At 41.5% G+C, this 19349-nt stretch overlaps 1 protein-coding gene across 1 annotated transcript in view; it reads left to right on the top strand.

Moving 5' to 3' along the window:
* The first annotated feature begins 1462 nt into the window (after positions 1-1462).
* CLIP1 (CAP-Gly domain containing linker protein 1) overlaps positions 1463-19349 on the top strand; it is a 63728-nt gene continuing 45841 nt past the window's right edge. The window contains 3 exon segments of the mRNA XM_085238550.1: positions 1463-1808; positions 12027-12222; positions 12870-13441. Of these exon segments, the coding sequence (XP_085094676.1) occupies positions 12129-12222; positions 12870-13441 (666 nt within the window). The 5' untranslated portion in view covers positions 1463-1808; positions 12027-12128.

Here is a 19349-nt window from a genome sequence, read left to right as displayed (position 1 = left end):
TACGTGATATACATCAGTCAAAGTGCTGCAGAGATAAAAGGTGTGAATTAAGTTTTGATATAGGAATTGCCAAATGTAAGTGCTGAAGAGATCATTCAGAGGAAGAAGAAAATCCTGTACTCAAAATCTTCATACTTGAATATGTCCCACTGACTATGGTATGTTCACTTTATAGGTAGAAACTGTTGATTTGTGCAACTTGATTCTGAGTTCCTGCTGTAGAAACGGGACCTTTTTTAGCTTTAGTTTTCCCAGGAGGTGGAGAAAAGCTACTTAAATGTTTGAAACGTATTTCATTTATAATTTTAGCATTGTTGTTACTTCCTGCTTGTACTTCATTAAAGTACTGAAAGGGCAGCACAAAGCTGCACCTTAGTTTTCTATCTGTAATAGTAAATTGACTTCTAGTTGCTGTGCTTTATACTAATTACAGCTGTCTAGTATTGCTTAACAAAATGTTGTGCACTACACTGCATTGCACTCCTGAAATTCACTTACCTGGTATTAAATTATCTGAAACAAAAACCAAATTAACAAAGGATGATGGAAAACATCACATCAATACAGAGAGCTTGAGTCTGTGATACCAGAACACAAGTGCAGAGGTCCTCAACTGTGGCTGAAGGCTTGAGAGGACAACTGATATTTTGTACAAGTGTTCTGTAAAGTCATTTTTTAAAAAGTTTTAAGCTGATATACATTGTATATGTTAAGGGTTTCTTCCCATTGCTAGGGGATGCAGAGTCTGTTCCTTGCTGTAAGCAGTAAATTGCTGGCTCTGTGCTTCTAAACACAATCTCATATTTAAAACTTGAAGTTTCTTGTTCAGTGGATCTTTTAACAAATTTTACAGAGAGGAAGAAGAGTGGCTCTGGGCAGGGGTTTTGAGTATCAGTTTCAACATCTAATGGCCACAGTAAGAGCTTCCACTTAACACTTAGGAAGTGAAATACCAACAAACATTGCTAAATGCTGGTCTAGTTGCAAGCTATTATTCTGGGCCCTGTGTCACACCGTTCTGTGCTTTACCATGCTGGATGAACACCAGAGAATGATGCCACGTTGAATCATAAACTGCAATTGGGCTCCAGTGCTGGAATTGCTTTCTCATCACCCTTTTGTTTAAACAGGATCGCACAAGAACCAAACGTACGGGACTGGAACAGGTTTGCTTTGTGATGAATTCAGCAGAGCCAACACATTCAGCTGTGTGAGAGCAGGGAAGTGGAGCAGAGCTCTTTGATTCAGCCTCGAGAACTGCTATTAAATCGTTGTCGATGGGGCGGAGCCGCTCCTCAGCCATTTCAGCATCACCAACGGGAGAATGGTGTTCCACAAGCACAGTGCCGACTCAGAGGGAGAGAGAGAGAAGGAATTATAACACTTCTGGGCCTGAGGACAAAAGGAAAATGGAGAAAGCGGCACACGTTGAGGTTGCTTGTCGTGTGAAGCTGAGAGATCACGTCTGCTCTCCCCACCCTTTTTCCTCCCCTCGTCCATTGACACTCTCTGCCCCAAGGGAAGGGCACTGCCCCGGGGCGAACAAAGCGGGGGGGAGACAAAGGCGGCGAGAGGAGAGGACGGGGACCGAGAGAGGAGGGGAAAAAGCAGCGCCGGAGCGCGGCAGGGGGAGCGGTTCCCGCTGCTGCTGCAGTCCCCGCCTCGCGGAGCCTCGGGCCCGGCAGACGTTGTCCGCCCGCCCCGCCCCGCCTCCCGCCCGCCTAGCTGAGCCGGGAGCGGCGCCGCAGAGGGGCAGGAGGAGGCGGCGGAGGGGAAGCGGAGGCGGCGGCGGCGGTGCGGAGGCAGCGGTGAGGCCGCCGTTGGGGCCCGCGTGCGGAGGGCGGCGGCGGCCGCGCCTGAGGGGACGGGTGGGGGGCGCGCCTCGGGGCCTCCGCTTCGGGCCCGCGCCGCGCCGAGGGAGAAGGGGGGAAGGTCCGCGAGGCGGCGAGGGGACGGCGTGAAGCGGCCGTGGGCTGCGGCTGCCGCGAGCCCCGTCCGCACGTGCCCGGCGCTCCCCTGGCAGGGCCGCGGGCGGCGGCGGCCGGTTCGGCCGGTTCCCAGGCTGTGTGCCGGGGCTTGCCGGGCTCACCGCGCTCCTCCGCAGCCCTCGCGGGGCCGGCGGCGCTCGGGCTCCCAGCTCTGTGGGTGGGGGGGATGCGTGGCCGTGCCCCGTCTGCTTCTCGCTGTGTCACTGCCCTCGGTGCCTCGGCGCGGCGCCGCGGGTGGCTGCGCGCCTCACCTGCCCTGTGCCTGCTGCCTTTTGCGTTCCTTGTAACCTCCTTAAAATAATCATTAAAAAAAGCCGAAAGTCTCTGTGCGTACCTCCTCTGGAATAGCACGAGGCGGAATATTTGGTCTGGGATTGTGTCATGCTTAAAAATACGACTGTAAAGTGAAGTCCCCCCCTCCCCCCCCACGCGTTCAGTCAGGCAGAACGCAGGCAGCGTCTGGTGGGGAGTTGGGGAAGTTCGGGAGCTGCTTCACATCGCTGGGCAGAACGGCTCCCAACCTGTGAGCGTGTAGGGAGAGAGAAGAAATGCGGGAAAGGAAGGAGCTTTGTGCCTCCTGCTGTGCAAGGACGCGTTTGAAGCGCAGAGGGATGCGTGTGGCAGCGTCAGAGCCGTGCTCCTGGGGCCTGTGTCAGTGCACCTGCTGCTGTGTGTGACACCATGGCAAATTGCAGGCAGGGGAGGAAAGGTAAACTTCTTTCCCCCCCCCCCGTTTTACTACAGAGCGTTTTATTGTGAGGAACGCAGAACTGTTCAGGTGCTGACAGAAATCCTTCATCGTGTTCGGAATGCGGAATGACAGGGAAATGGGCGGAGGTTTGTCTCTGTTTGAAGTCACGGTGTGTTGGGGTTCTCTTCCCACCCACTTCACGTGGGTGAAATTCTTCAGCAAATTTCCTGCATGTGCTGAAGTGTGCCGAAGGGACAGGGCTGTGTTGGCTGAGGCCGAAAACCTCAGAAATGTGACCTGAAACATCTGTGTCCGTAGGGAGGGAGATTGAATTAGGTTTACATAATTTATTTGTATGGTTTCTTTTAAAGAGATCTTTTCAGCTTTCTAGTGTGCCTTGTATCAACATCACAGAGGTGTCCTGTCAGAAGTAATCTCTTTCCTCCCATGAAAATACTCTAAGAAAGAGCAGTGTCTGTATGCTTACTGTGGCTTTCCTGAGCTCCTGTGTATTTCTTATCTGTTATAATCTGAACGTGAGTACCCAGGATAGCTTTTATTTACTTGGCTTGGATAATTCCCTCAGTGTTCCTCCGTTTATTCTTTTAGCCCTGCTGAAGTTGTTTTGGAGGAGTGACTGTGAATATTTCAAAACAGAGCTTCTCTCTAAAGAAATAGCTATCTGTCTTGCCAGTGTAGTTTTTCAGAACTGCTTTTCTTTCTCTCTCTAAAACATTCGGGTCAGATGTTAACTCTGTATGTTAAATGCGAGTTTTCTAATGTTTGAACATGGTGACCATGTGTGAATGCAGCTCTTGTTTGATCTGTTGGCATTCCTTAGGGACTACTGGCTCTGCTGGCACATCTAAAAAGTAACGCGCTGGAATCCTTATTGGACTGGCATGTTTAGAAATGCCTCGGATGGATGGTGTTTTGTTATTTAATGAAAGGCAATTATATACTGCATTAGCTGTAATCTCAGCTGCCCTCAGCCAGATGCCAGTTTCTGCTGGAGCAACCATTTCATTCTTCTCAACCAGAAGAACTGGAGCCAGTTCTATCACTGCACAGTGTCCCCAGTGATTCTGAACATCCATTAGTATGGCTGCTCTGTGTATGTGTTTATTTTTGCAGCATGATGTTGCAATTGCATGACTTTGAATAGCACCACTGACCCTTAGAAATACCCACAGATCTGGTGTCTTGGATCCTGGCCTCAGAAGGACTAAAAGAATTTAAAGGTGTACCTAAGATACACATAAGATGTACACATTTCTACCCTAGCACCTGTTCAGCAGTTTTCCATCTGGACAACTCTTTGTACAAACCTATAAGCTTCAGGAATAATGCCTACTAACCATTCCTTCTATTTCTAGGAGAAACACTGTTAAAAGCTGTTCAGTTTTCCTGATCTTTATAATCCCACTATCCATATTTTTAGCTTATTTTGAAAGAAAACTGCAAGGTGGAGAAGCAAACTCAGTATTGATAGAGTTAGCTTATCTGACTTAACCTGCGGCTCTGCTTGACTACAGCATCCACTAAATCAGAGCAGTGTTTATCTAAGTTCTGTATTTGGACTTGTATTTATTATATGCTAGCCCTATAGCAGTCATGGTGCTAATTTAAAAGGCTCCGAACTCAAAGAGCTAAAAAGGGAGTTCTGACTTGATGTTTGTAAGGAGTGTGAAACAGTTACAGTTTCACCCAAGTCTATGGAAACTAAATTCTTACTATAAAAAGAAGCACCTTTGTTGTATCAGTTAGAAGTTATCAGTTATATGCATTTGGTTTGAGGCTGACAGGAGATAGTATTTTCCTTCTCAAACTTTTGCTTAAACTATAGATCTCAAAGAATGTAAACTTTATGCTCTACTATTCACAAATATTGTCATTGTGGACTAAACTCAATTACGAAGTTGGTTAAGATGTATCAGGACAAGGCAGAGCTGGCAGCTGAGCAAATTATTCTTCTTGTTCTCAAAATGGCAGTTTGAAGAAAGGCAGTGAGGAATTTCCTTGGAAAAATGTAGGAAAGGCAGTAAGCAGAGATAGCAGGCTTATCAGGAGAGGTAATTATTTACTTTCCCAGGTGAAAACTTCCTGTGTTTCTTAATCCTTGGCTTATTCTGTAGAGAATGATGTGTGCTTGGAAGGATCACATGCTTTCTGGTCTTATAATAGACCATAGCAGTGATGTTTTTGTCACGCATGTGTACAGTGACAACTGAGAAGTGGTAGGGTTTGCATTGTATTTTCTGTGTTTTTGTTGTTTTTTTTTTTTAAAGCTTTTGAATAGTTATTAGCTGTTCCTTTGTTAATTAAAAATGGGAATCTTCCTAAAAAATTGAACAGACTGTGCTTAGAAATAGCAACATAGATTGAGAAAGAATTATTTACCATACTGCTGGCCAAAAATAATTTTTTACTGTTGCAGACATCCTCTCATATTTGTGCTTCATATTCAATAGCCAAAGTCTTCGTCCTTGAATCCTTGAGGATCTCAAGGCACTTGGGGATCTGAATAACCAGAGCAACTTACAGAATGATAAGGTGAAGTGACTTAGAATGTCCTTGATGCAGAATTAAAGTCTGTAAGCCACATAAAAGCTTGAATGAAAGGCTTCTCATAGCATTGTTGTAATGTTAGCCTACTTCTGTGAAACCTCTAAGAATACAATTTTGGATGGATTCCCAAACAGTAAAGTGTGGTTTTCCCCCCTCCTTCTAAAGGTACAAGAAAAGAGAGTTTCTTCTGAGTTACAAAAGGCATGGAGATTCCCTCCTTGAAGTCAGTGAAAATCAGAAGGTATTTAGGGGGATGTCCTTACACCTTGTTGTGATGGCTGCCTGATAGTGGGATGAGTGATGACAAGGCCCTGTGCTTGCATTACGGTGTTGGAATTGTTTCAAATATCCTCTGGTTGTCTATGTTTTACTGAACATGCTGGGTGCTGCAGACTAAGTGATGCTTCTTTGTACAGGTGCTCTCCAAAATAGAGTTGAAAGGTGTTTCTCAGGATCTCTGCTGGTGGTCAGATAGATGCAATTCCAGTTGAATAATTTGTCAGCTACTCTTTGTTTCAAGTTATGTTCATCAAATCAGTGATACTGCTAAAAGTGTTGTTTTGGTGGCCAAAGTAAGCTGTATTGTGTGTTGAGCTGCACGTGCACTAAAACACTGCATGCAGCAGAAACTTCCTGGAATCATCCTGGTAGCATCTTTGAAGGCACTTCAGAAGAGCAAAGGATTGATTTTGTTCTCTCTAATTTAATTAGGCATAACGAATAAATTATCAGAGATAATTTATTCTTCTTCAAGAGTATGTCATTTATAAAATTCAAATTAATATGAAGAATTTTAACAGCGTATGTGATTCCCATTGGATGAGTGTTGGCTTTTTCAAGGGTATATCTGTCTAAAATTCATATGAGGGTTTTGTTGAGTAGGGCTGGAATGAGCAGAAGTAGAGTATATTTGTGTTATAAGAAGGATGATTGCATGTGAACTAAGGGATATTATTGCATATTTTCTTGCTGAATTTATTATTTATTATTAAATTCTTATACCGGTATCTGTAAATAACAGATCTAAAAGAAAGGTATGGGCTCCTTTTATTTCTTGCTTACTTGTGCTACTTAGTCTTTTTTTTCTACTCTTAGAAGTGAGGCATAGAGCAGTGGTTTGATAGGCATGTACCAGCCCTCGTGTTTTGGTGCTGGCAGTAAGCGGAGCATCTACTAAGCCAAATAAATATGATCTAGTTGCACTTAGCATAATGCAGCATTTAATTAAATGTTTATGTTATTTTGGTGTCTTTTTTATTGTAGTAACGTACTTGTGTATACTCAGGTCATCATATTACTTGCTTAATTGACATCAAAATCCATGGTTTCTAAGAGACAAAATAAAACTGAAATCACATTTTTGAAGTCTCAGTAATGCTTAAATGCTCCCTTTCTTCTAATTGCTGAGTGTTGAATGAGTAATCAAATGTACACTCTAAAATGCCAACTCTTATTCTATTGAAATCTTAAATTCTGACATCGTGCTTATCTTCTGTTTCCTATTTAGATGATACCTGAAGATGCTTCTGTCATCCCGCAGTCTGGTCACTGAGCAGTACAGTTAAATTCTTAAGCAGCAATTGAGTAATCAGTTTGATTTAAAAGTGACTATACAGAGGCTCTCACGTCAGTTCTGTCATTGTTTGCTGTCTGTGACTTGCTTTGTTAGTTATCAAAGGCCTGCAGTGCTCTTTCTGGTTTCTTTTAGTCTGAAGTTGCTGCTCGTTCAGTAAACGTTTTGGAGCTGGCAGTACATGTTGGGTTTGCACAAAGTCTTGAGCATTGAGTTCAGAGAGTTCACTTGGAGTTTCAGTAATTGGCTTCAGTGGCTTGATGCAAAGTGACCTTGTTGTAGTTGATAGCTCCAGCATGGCTGTGTTTATGTCTTAAATGGGTTTCAAGTTGTAAATGGCTCGTTCTGTGAAGCAAGAGGGAGAAGTTCTGAGGAGTTAAGGCACAAAGGCTTCAAAATCCAACTTTTTGGTTTAACTGCTTGTAGTTGTTGTTTCAGAACTGACTTTGAAGCTTAGCATGACATTTATAATGTGTGCTGTGGAATTACTTCGTTTAAATGTAATTCAGCACTTGGAAAAATTCATGATGGTAATTCAGTGCATTTGGTAGGGCAGTATGAGCTATCTCCAACAGACCTAAACCTGGTGGAGAAGGCATTGTGAGCAGGAGAAGGTAATTGTTCTGGGATCAGGTTCAGCTCCCCCGCCCTGGGTGTGCTGACACTACGGTTTTACAAAAAATCAGGCATTTGGCTGCATAATATGTGGTTCTAGAGGACTTCACATTCCTTCTTGGAAATGAAGCAAGATGGTGGCAATGGGAAATGCTGCTCAGGGAGAGCGTGTGAGCCCAGCTGCTTCCTGCAGTTTATCCTTCTGCTCTGTCCCCATGTCCCATGTGTTGCAGTGAGGGTGCTGGTGCATATGGCCCACTCTGGACAGTGGGCATGATATGGATGAATTTGGCACATTCCTGTTTGAACCTGTCAGGAGTTGGCCTTGTGATGTGGCACATTCTTGCAGAGAGAGAAGCATTCCTCAAGAGGTAACAAGAAGCAAACGGCGGTGTGACGTGAAGGTATTTGTTTCTTCAGAGCCAAAGCATGGTTGCATTCTTCAATTGTGTTTGATTTCCAAAAGTCTCTATTTTGAAAGCATTATTTTAAATACTTTTGGAAATATATACACTCATTTTTTATTTTATTTTTTTTTCCCCAGAAGTGTAATGCAAGTCTAGGAGACCACAAACACAACTTTTAGAGCTGTGATAAAAATTAGATCTGAATCATACCTAAAATGCTTGTACTGTAAATTATTTGGCTTTGGCACTCTGCTTAAAGAATGCAGTAATTTTAGGAGTTGTGTTTGTAACTGTGAAGGATTCCAAAATTCCAAGCTGCTTTCTCTGAACCATTGTCAGGATTTTTGAGGAATGATTCATAAGCTTGGCAATTGTGGGATGAGCATCAGGAGTGTGAAATGGGTATTACAGAAATGCTGTTCAGGCTGTCTTTTCAGAGATAGCACTTCATTTTTATCTTTCTTACTCAGTTGTTATTGTATTTTTTCTATTAGGCAAGACGTTTCTGAACAGTGGAGGTATTTGAAATCTATTTTCTGTGTCATTTTCCTACAGAATGCATTTTCCAGTTTATTTTGTACATTATATGGTATGATAAGAATTTGCCTTTGAGTTACTTAGTACTTGACTGCTGCAAGGATCTTCTCTGGTTACATCTCCCTTGGAGTTACTCAGCAGTACTGACTATTCTACACAGCCCCTATAGAATATTTATTACATATTTCTTAGTCTTAATACTGGTATGTATTTTGCAAAGAATTGGTATTCTGATCAGAACTAACAGTTTGCAGCCATCTCTTCTTTGAGCTTAGCAATGTTTTGGCTTTGAAAGGCATTTGCCAACAGTATCAGTTATTTAGTGATATCAACTGAGTTAATATTATCTTTTAAGTTGAAATGTTTTGTAGAAGCCATGTGTGGCCCGTACTGGATGATCATTGATTAAAGTAATTGTTTCACTTTATTACACAAATAGACCACAAGAGAATAGCATTCCAGCCTCAGAGAGCACTGCTCAGAGTCAGACTGTGTGTGTCTGCCTGCAGAGGACCGGGGTTATGCAGTCCATCGTGAGTCCATTCAAACATCACAACTCTGAGCTAGAAAGTCCTCTTTGTTTCCTCACCAAATGGACAGACAGCTTGCTTCTCTCCATGGAAACACAGTGCCTGCAGGTAGTGATGTTTGCAAGTGTTTCCTCCTCAAGTGATCAAGTCGCAGTTTCAAATGTTTTGTGGACGAAGCGAAGCGTTGTGCTTCACCTGAGCTGAGGAAGGAGTGCTCTGATGGCAGCATGCTGTCAGATGTCAGCTCTGTGACAAGAACAGTTGGTGCTGTTACATTCCTGTAGTGACTGTGGGGTTCTGAAGTGGAGTGAGCTGAGACTTGAACCTTGTCTTTCTTTTTTTTTTGCATGTAATTATGCATTAATTCTTTTGTAGTGCCCGGTTGTTAAAATGTGGTCTTGAAAGAAACAGTGGTGGATGGCTGTTTCTTCTTCAGAAAGTATTCTGCTTTGCTGCAGAGCTAAGAGCAGGAACACTGCTTTTTAGTACAAAATCTTCTTTTGCTAAGGCGTGTTTTCTGAAATGATTGGGAAAGCTTGGCCACAAATCCATGTGTTTATTTGCATTTCACATGTGTGTTTCATTAGCAGTCCATATAAGGTCTGAATGAAAACATGCTTTGTTTTTCTTTCATATTCTGGGGTAAAATTCTTTTTTTGGGAGAGCTGAGAAAGGTTCAGAGGAGCAATGCAAACAAATTGAGACAAGTAGCTAGCTGTCCTCTTTTATAAGCACTCAGATGAGGTAATGACATTGAGGTAATTGACATCTGGAGCCTCTTGGAAACACTCAAGTGCGTCATGCCTAAAGTCCCTTGATAGAAACTTATGTGCTGTTTGATGAATTCTGTTTAGAGGTGCTCCTGTCAAGGTCCTACCTCTTTCAAAGATTGAAAGTTGCATTTTCACTATTGCAATAAGGCAGCAGTTTATCAAACTGCGCTGCATTTTAGCAGTTTATTGCACTGAGCTACAATTTCACTAACCCCAAAATCAGGGTATGACAGTGCGGAGGGTTGTGTTACTTCTGGCCCAGTTGAAGGCTTGTGTATTGAAAAAGGCAAATGACACAGCAGATACATAACCCATGATGTGGAGAGTGGGATTAAAATATGAATTAGTACCCTGAGCCAGGAAATGCAGTATTAGAATGCTCTGGCTTTCTGTTGCCCGAAGGCTTGTTATACATGTATCAATTAATATTTACATGACACCAATGAGATGTTGTTTTGGGGGGGTGTTTAAACGTGGTTGGTTTTTCTTTTTGTTTAATATTCTTTCCCATGCACAATATAAATGGTTACTAACTGAGCAGTGCTGAATGCTATGTCAGGAAATGGGGGCTAAATGTAAGTGCTGCGTTGACAACAAAAAAGGAGTATTTGAACTGAAAAGACCTGACCTTGATATTTCCTGCATTTCTGTCCTTCCTTATTGTGTGGGCTTGTCCTGTTCTGTGGGTTTTGATGGGTAGAGGAAAAAAACAGGGGCATACATGGAGAGCCTGGCATCAGTAGGGAGGAAAAAGGGCCTTCAGCACAAGGAAAAATTGCAGGTGTATGGGAGAGAAAAAAGATGAGAATATGGAAAAATACAATGCACTCCCAACTTATCAGAAAGGAAGGTGTGTAGTACAAGGAAAATACCAAGTGCTTGTTCCGTGTCCAGTGTGGCACCTTATGTGGTCCTCTGCTGTTCTTCTGTATCACGGTGTGCATCAGCTCTTCTGCAGCTTACTCACATTTATGGTCTGTCCCTCTGCTTTGATTTTGGACTGACAACTCGTTGTTTTCATGTTTGTGAACGTGAGAGCTCTCACTTAAATGCTAACAGTAAACTGCTATGCATCTTGCAAAACCAATGAAGAAATGTCTCTTTGGTAGCCATAACTGCAGATGGGTGTGTGACATACTTCTGGTACTGCTAGAAAAAGAGTTTAGCAATCTGCCCTGTGCTACTTAGAGTTTTTGTGGAGTATAACTTAAATCGTAGACAAATCATGCAGCCAAGGTGGTAATTAATACTAATTAAAGTATAGTGTTTTTGCAGACTTGTTAGGAAAATGACTTGAATTTGGCACAGCCAATCTTGAAACAGCCATAGCAGTGTTTCACTTTGCTGTTCAGATTCACAAGGCAGTGTGACTGACAGTTTTTCACAGTGAATTGATTTTTAGGAGCACTAATGTACTGGTGATTAATAATAGAGGAGAGAGAAAATTTATCCTGATCAAAGACATGGATGGCTTGTTTCTTCTGTAGGCTGCCTTCCAGCAGTCCCTTCTCTGAGTGGTGTTTCTCTTGTCCTGAAATGCGTGGTGTGTGCTGTGTGTACTGCCTCTGGGCAGTCTGCAACTGGGCAGCTCTGGGGTGGCTTCAAAACTGAGTGCATGGCAGGGCTGGGAGCTGCTTTGTGGTTCATCTTTGTCATGTCCTGAGCAAACTGTTGAGCAAACAGTTTATTGCCCCATGCCCGTGTTTCTTTTTTCGTCCAGGTTTTTGTTTAGATTCGTGCCATTTGAATTCACAGTACAGATGAAAAAGCTTGCTGTAGCTTTTGTGTCAGAAGGAAGATGCCTTCTGTGGCAAAAACCTCGTGGCACTGTTCCCTGCAAACCTTACAGCTGGTGTCCGAGTCGGCCACGCGGGGAACCGTCCCTCCTCCTCTTCCCAGAGTGTAGCTGGGACTGTGAGCCAACATACCTTGTGATCTCAGACATGATTCCCACTGCCTCGCGCTGCTGATCGGCCTTAGCTTTTGGTTCCAGCTCTTAAAATTTTATTCCTTTTAGCTTAACATTCTCTGTTTGGCATTCCCTGCTCCCTCTTGCAGTTTGTTTTCTAGTCTCAAGTTATTTTTGCTGGGATATTGCAACGCTTGAAAAATGTGACTGAAAACAGTAGGGTGCGCAGAGCAGTTCTATCTCTGCGTAATGTTGTTAGTAATGCTGTTATGGACTTTGTTTTTCTTTCTTAAAATAGCCTCTTAGTTTAAAGCTCAAGATGAACGCAGCAGCATTCATTAAACTGAGTTATATATTAACTTCTATATTCTACAGGACTTAAAATACTGATTTTCTTTCATGTCTAATTACAGTTTCTTACATGTTTCTATACAGGTTTACCCTAGAGTTGGAAGACAGAGGCAATTCTATTGTATCCATGTTGGGAAAGAGGTAGTTGCTGTAGACAAAGAGGGTTAACGCTGGTATCACAGAAAAATGAGTATGTTAAAACCGAGTGGACTTAAGGCTCCATCAAAGACCATCAAGCATGGAAGTACATTACTGAAAGCACCTGCATCTGTTGCAACTGGTAAAGAATATTTCATATCTTAACTTTTCCCTTATTCATCTTCCAACAAAAAATATGGTGAAATCTATGAGCCCACAACATTCCTTGTATTTATGCTAAAACAGTTCTGTTTGTACTTCTGATCTAACAAAAACAACTATTAAACATACAAAAAAAAAATCTTAGTAGTTGAATGCAGTCTTGGTTCAAAACAAACTTTTTTAAATGCTGCACTGTTGAAAGCATAGAGGTAAAAAAAAAAAAGACGCAAGAAAAACCATTTTGATCCTGGCATATCCCTGCTTCCTCTAACTGAAAAGATTTCAGCATGTTGCAGGTAGAGGGAAAGTATCTGCTGTAAGTATTAAGTACTTACATTATTACACTTATTATCTGGGATCACCACACTTCTACCAGTACAGCAAGCCTACCTTTGTTTTTGTTGTTGAACATTTTCCCTAAAATAACTGTGTTTTAAATTATGCACTATACTGTTCAGATAACATAATTGCACATAACATTTGATAATTCTTTGAATTGGTTAAACATCTGAAATACTTTTAATACCCTAAAACAAGCTTGCAAATTGCAGAAAGTCTTGAGATACAATTTTTCTGAATTATGAGTGTATTTTATTCTTGTTGCTTTCTCGTTGTGCTCAATTCCAGCTCCAGGAGAAAAGGCACCTTCCAGTGAAAAGTCCTCAAACACAACCACTGCAGACGCACATGATGACTTTGTGGATGATTTCAGAGTTGGCGAGCGTGTTTGGGTCAATGGAAATAAACCTGGCTTTATTCAGTTCCTTGGTGAAACACAGTTTGCTCCAGGACAGTGGGCAGGGATTGTTCTAGACGAACCAATTGGTAAAAATGATGGCTCTGTGGCTGGAGTTCGCTATTTCCAATGTGAACCCTTGAGGGGAATATTTACAAGACCATCAAAATTGTCGAGGAAAGTGCTGACAGAAGATGAAGCCAATGGTACTCAGACAGCTCATGCATCTAGAGCTACATCACCAACCTCCACATCAACTGCCAGTGTGGTGTCCGCATCCCCTGCTGCACTTCCCCCAACAGGAATTCCACAGAAAACATCGCCACTTGCTGCTAAAGAACATTCTACTCCTTCTCAGTTTAGCAATCTTTCAAAAACTGCAAGTGGATCTGTATCAAATCTGTCTGAAGCTGGATCACTAAAGAAAGGAGAAAGGGAGCTCAAAATTGGAGATCGAGTTCTGGTAAGATTTCCCCGCTGCTTCTGTGTCTGCTTTTTGATTAAGGAGTTGTAACTTCTGCTAATGCTCAAAGCTTCTCTGTCTCCTTGGTTCAGGTAATGTAAATTTATGCTCTAGCTGTCTTTTTGAGGTCAGTCTTGTAAAAAACTTCTAGGCAAGCTCTTCCTGTGCAGTTTTGCATATTATAGAGAGATCTTTACAGTACCAGTACAAAATGGTCAATCTGACAGTGTTTATTCTATCATGTTTTGCCAGTGTTTTGTTGAAGACCATATGGTTTTATTAGCTTGGATGTAGTTTGTCCTTTCCATAACTGCAAGAATTACAAACATGCTAAGTAAAAGCTGAGCTTGTGAGAGATTTCTCTGCAGTTCTCCTGCCTTATTCAGGGCCGTGTCTTTAGAAAGCTAACAGTTCAATAATTGATTGTTCTCTCGAGTAGTGATAGGCAGCAACAGGAGTAGTCATATAATGCCACTGATCACCCAGGATTTACGTGTTCTGTTGGTGATGTGTTATGTTACTTGGCTGCTGTTCCTAAATTCAGAACTGATGTATCGTTTTCATTCTTTGCAGAGAGCTAAGTTTTGTTGCTTTAAGCATTTTTTTTTTTAAGTAATTGTGTTGTGTACCTTTTCTGTTTGTATGAATGTTATATGGGCTGGCACGTGTTTTCTTGTAGTGGCAATGGGAATGAAGATACACCATTCATACCACAGTTTGATTTTAGTAAAGTCCCAAATTTTGTTTTTTAAATAGATAAGATTAAACTTAGTATTTCCTCTCCTGCTTTCTGTTTGCCTTAAGTCTTCCTGTTGAATCATCAAATAGTAGTTTGAGGTTTGGGGCAATTCCTAGCACAGTGTGACAGTGATGCATATCTATAATTTACATGCCTGTGTCAGTGCAGAGGAATATGAGTGTTAAATGGACAGGGTTCAAGTCTACTGGTTTTTAACTCTTCCTGTTTTTTTGTAGCTCTTCAGATTAACTGCAGCGCTTCCCAGCACGTCACTTGTTTCACATCTATACTGACAGCAGGAACTTTTAGGTAACACGTTACACAAGAAGATGAGAGGCTTGGTGGTGTTTGTACTCAGCACAGGACTTCCCTCCAAGTGTCCTGGCTCTGAGGCACGCTGCCGCCTGACTGTGCTGCTGCCCACATTCATCTTTCTTGCAGCTCAGACTGACTGCTATTGAATACTTAGTGAAAGTTCTTAGCTGTGCTGTGCTGATTACAGATATGAGGAAAACAACTGCTGGGAATTGCATCTCAAAAACAGTGAGCCTCCAGCAGAGTAAGATTGCAGTTCAGCAGAACAATGAATTCATGACAGACAAGAGCTCATTTGGGAGTCTTATTAAAATGCTTAACTGGAAAAGTATGTCCTCAAGGGCAAATTCATATATGGGTAAGACACAGCTCATTAGCTAAGATTATATTCTAGAATGGACTTCAGATGTGGCTCAACTTTGTTGATCTTTGTGTGTGATCTTAGGGTGTGGAGTATTTCAGTCTGTTGGGTTTTTTTCTTCAACTTTGATTTTAGAATGTTTTTAATCGGACTTATCTTGAATTGATCTGTTCAGATTTTTTCTTAGCAGCTGATTCATTTTTGATGATACTTTAAGCAACCAAAGCTAAATCATACAGTGTTTTTCTGCCCAGTCTGGCTTATCAAGAAGCAAGAGGATATGCTAAGAAGTGCTGATATGCCAAAGAAGCATGTTTACCAAATCATATATCTCACAATTTCTTCTTTTCTGTATTACAAAAACACAAAGTTGACTGAGGTTTGTTGATCCTGTGAATACTGTGTTCAAAGCATTTCAAATTTGTCAAATTGGGATTTCCCAACAGTTGTGCTTTACTGGAACATTTTTCAGTTCAAACTGTCAGGGTTGTTTTTGCGTCACAATGTGCACTGAAAATTAGGATTACCTACATGGTCCACATGTGCAGTCCCCCCCTAACTTCTATGGGAAAGTGATATAGATTCAGTAATAAACAAGGTTTCTGGTGTTACATTTCTATTCCTGATTATTTAGGTACGAAGAAAGAATCCTGAAAGATCTTTCCTTAATTGCATTACCTTTAGGAAGAATAGTGGTGACACAAATAAATGGGATGCTCATTCAGATGCTGCTCTGAGAAAAGAAATTCCACAGGAGAAAGCACACGGAGTTTAGAGATGATCACCTGCATATTCTCAAATGCCTGAGAGTATTCCATGTTAGGTTCCATTGAGCAATGCAGTGGATGTGGAGATGAAAAGATGCAGAAAGCTTTGCATTGCTGTGCAGGCGTTATTTTTCTAAGATATCTGACACTTAAAAAAAAGTTTAATATCAAAACAGGCAGTGCTTAAAGGTATATGGTAAGTCAGCTGAGCAGGTGGCTGCAGAAGAATGCTTGCAATAGATTTGCTGCAAGTCAGCTACAGCTCTCTTTTTTTTTGGTTCCCCTCAATTTCAAGAGAATAAGTTCCAGGCGATTAAATCAATGTAGTTCTTCATAGTCATAATTTTTTTTGTAAGGAAAACTTGAAAATGGTGGAGCAATTCATGTAGTTGTGATTTTCTAGTTCTCTTCCCTGAGATTCTATAGGAGTCAAAGCAAAGCGAAAGCAAATCAAAGTGTAGTGAACACACAAGCTGAAGTAGTATACCTCTATCTGGATATTCCAAAGCAGAAAGAGCCATATTTCAGATTTCTATAATTTACTCCTCAAAGACAACTAGGTGAAAAGAGCACGCAAGCCCCAACTGTCTTAGGAATCTCTGGCAAGTCTGTTCCTCACATCCCAGTATCTCTGAGCTAAATTCACCAAGCTCGTACTTAATTGCTTGGCTGACTCAAAGCTGAGCAGTAATTTTCCTTTCTCTAATAAGTATTATGAAATACTTCACATTAACATGTAGGAGTTTTGAAAATATGAGGAGATGAGGTATGTGCTTAAAGGAATTGTACATTCTGATCAACTTTTCATTGATGTATAACTTTTCCTGAAAAAATAGCTGAACCAAAGGAAAAGTCATTAATGCAGAGAGTAATCAAATAGCTCTGTCTTAACCATAATTTCCATTCTTAACAGCTGAGGTACATTCTAGAATCTGGATATGATTTAGTGGTTAGAGAGAGAACATTGACTCTGAGCAGCCCGATCCCATACTTGGGGTTTGCTGTAAAGTAGGAAATGTTGGTGGAGAAGTCTGTGCTTCCTTCACTGTGCAGGTTGGGCCTTTACTGGTTCATGACAAAAGAGCGCAAAGTTTAACATAACTGTAGCCCATTTGCCTACTGAAAGTTAGGCTACAGTTTCAGCATTGTAAAACTAATATAAATAACAATTCTTATGCAGAAAGTGATCTCTCTTGTCTTCCTTCTCTTCCCTTGTGCAGCGGAAGCATTCTTGTCACCAGGTAGTAAAGCAGGCAGGGAGGGAATAGCTCTGGCTGAAGACTAATTCAGAAAACTAATTACTGCCAGGCTAAGCTGGTTTCTGTTTCCTCTTTGAGTTGCAGCCAGAGAAACTGTTTGCGCAGGCGCTGCCAACACTTGCTATTTACCAGCCCAGTGCAAAGTTGGTTTAAACAAGCAAATAAATAAAACCAAAACCAAAACCCAATTTGTTGAAAGAAAATAGGGAAACCTGCTTTGTATGACAGTTGTTGCGCCTGTTGAAGGTTAAAGAAGCTTTGAGAGCATCTTAGGCTATTTCCTGGAGGGACCAGATGCTGTATTTATAAATAAATAAATAAAAATCTTATCAACCTAAGGGGCCTTAGCCTTCTCAAGGGATTAAAGCGCTTTCATTCATTTAACCAGTTAGAGCTTCATCGTGCTCTGCCAATCTGATGCTTCTGAGCTGAGCTGAAAAGCTGTAACTTGGGCCTCCATCCATATGTTCACAGAAGGTTGCAAACCAGATTTACAGGCGTATGCTGATGTGGCCTTTTTGCTAAGTTACTATCAGTGCATGAATAATGCCTAATTTATTTTTATTGTCTCTGTTCTGCAGCGTGCGGTGTAAATTAATTATTTTTTTTACCAAGTTCTTCAGTGCTGCAATAGGCGGGGACTGAAGCAGATTATTGTCAGATTTGTTTCAAGCCATGTAACTTATCTTCAAGTAAACATGACGTAAGTCTGTCAAGTGATTAAATTCCAGCACTCTTAAGGCCACTCTTTCAAGAGTGAAGGGAATTTCTCATAGAGAGAGGTTTCTCCTTTTATAAAGACTTCCTGCATTATCAGTGTGGTATTCTTAAGTTCTCTGTTTTCTAGTTTCTGTAATGTTCTGAATGCCACAATGCAAATAGGGATAGAAAAGGAAGAAAGGTTTGGAAGTGAAGTACGTGCAGTGGCTGTGTGCTCTGCTGTGGCTGTCCCCTCCTGAGCCTCATTTGTTGTAATTGTAAAGGTATCCCAGCGCATTGTAATTGCAAATGTATCACAGGGCCTGGCTGCTCAGCCAGCTTTCCCTTTATCCTTGAGCTGACTCTGAGCTATTCTCATGGCTTTGTTATGGTAAGAATAGAAGTGATCCTCATATTTGTGTATGTACATTTAGACAGGTTATTTTAGAGACTTAAAGTATGATGTAATTTGTGGAGTGGCTGCTGCTGAGTAAAATAATCTTTTGAGAACATGGCTGTGGGATAGAGGATATTCAAGAATTTATATGTCATTGTTGTGGTGATTTTTCTTTGTACAATCTGCACCCTTCTTTTAGTGTTACACTTAAGCATTTTTCAGGACATTCATTACCTGGCTGGTTGTGGATAAGTAAGATATTAAATTTGTTTTGTTGCAGAGAAGTGCAATCTGTGGCTAATTATAAGTCACGTTGTTTTGGCAGCTCCTTTTTAACATTACATTGGACGTGAGTTACTGTGATAAAATGGCTGCAATAGGTGACTTCCCATCCTCTTTGTTAATGGTTTGTTCCTGCAATCTTTGTGTGTGTGGACCTTGTCTCCCTTCCCCGCCCTCAGCCTCCCCAGATGGAGTGATAGCCAGGAACACGTTGTCCTTGCTCATTTCAACACAGGATGGGCGAGGGGACAGTTGATTTATTTACTTACCTAGTCTTGGCCTTTGCTTTTTTTTGTGATGGCAAATTCACATGTGGCTTTTGGAGCGTGTGGTTGCTGTTAGGTTTTTATATTGCTTCCTTTGTGAATAAACTGACTGCAGGAATTGAGCCTCAATAGCAGATCATATTTAATTACTGAATTAATTTCTTCTGGCGGTGAAGGGTTGTGTGATAACACCACGTCTCTGTGTCTTATTGCACATTAACTCTGTCTGCCTTGGCCTTGATTTTGAACTTGTTGGCCGGCTGTGGCCAAATTTGATAGGAAAGTAGAGCTTTCAAAGGTAACTTCTTTTAAATTATATGCAAACAGATAACTAAGTGAAGGCAGATAGCGTATACCACAGGTTTTGGAGCTGCACTGTGCTTTCACAGATCTTTTGCATGTCAGGGAACCCATGTGAATTAAGTCCTACAGGTTTGAAGGACTCCATTTATGAAGGCAAGGCTGGAGGTGACTTGCTTAGAACACATGCTCCTGCAGGGTGAGTGCCAGTTGCAGAAGAGCTCTATAATCTCACAAATAAAACTACAGCGTGACCCAACAGCTAGAAGCCACAGTCAGATTTGTTTTATTTCAAATTTAAATATGTTTATAACAATGGAGTGATTAACTATGAAAATAGACTGTCAGTTGAGCCTTTCTTGTGGTTATCAGCTCTGATCTAAAAACATCAACACATACATTAGTTCAGTAATTACAGAGATAAGTGGGTAAAATATAAAGACCTGCATCAGGAGAGCCAGAGGAGATGACCTGATGGTTTCCTCTGCCCTTGAATGGGTGAAAAGATCAGTTAAATACAATT

Source organism: Meleagris gallopavo, chromosome 17 (genome assembly GCF_905368555.1).
Source record: "Meleagris gallopavo chromosome 17, MGAL_WU_HG_1.1, whole genome shotgun sequence".
Taxonomy (NCBI): Eukaryota; Metazoa; Chordata; class Aves; order Galliformes; family Phasianidae; genus Meleagris; species Meleagris gallopavo.
This window is presented reverse-complemented; position numbering and strand designations above follow the sequence as displayed.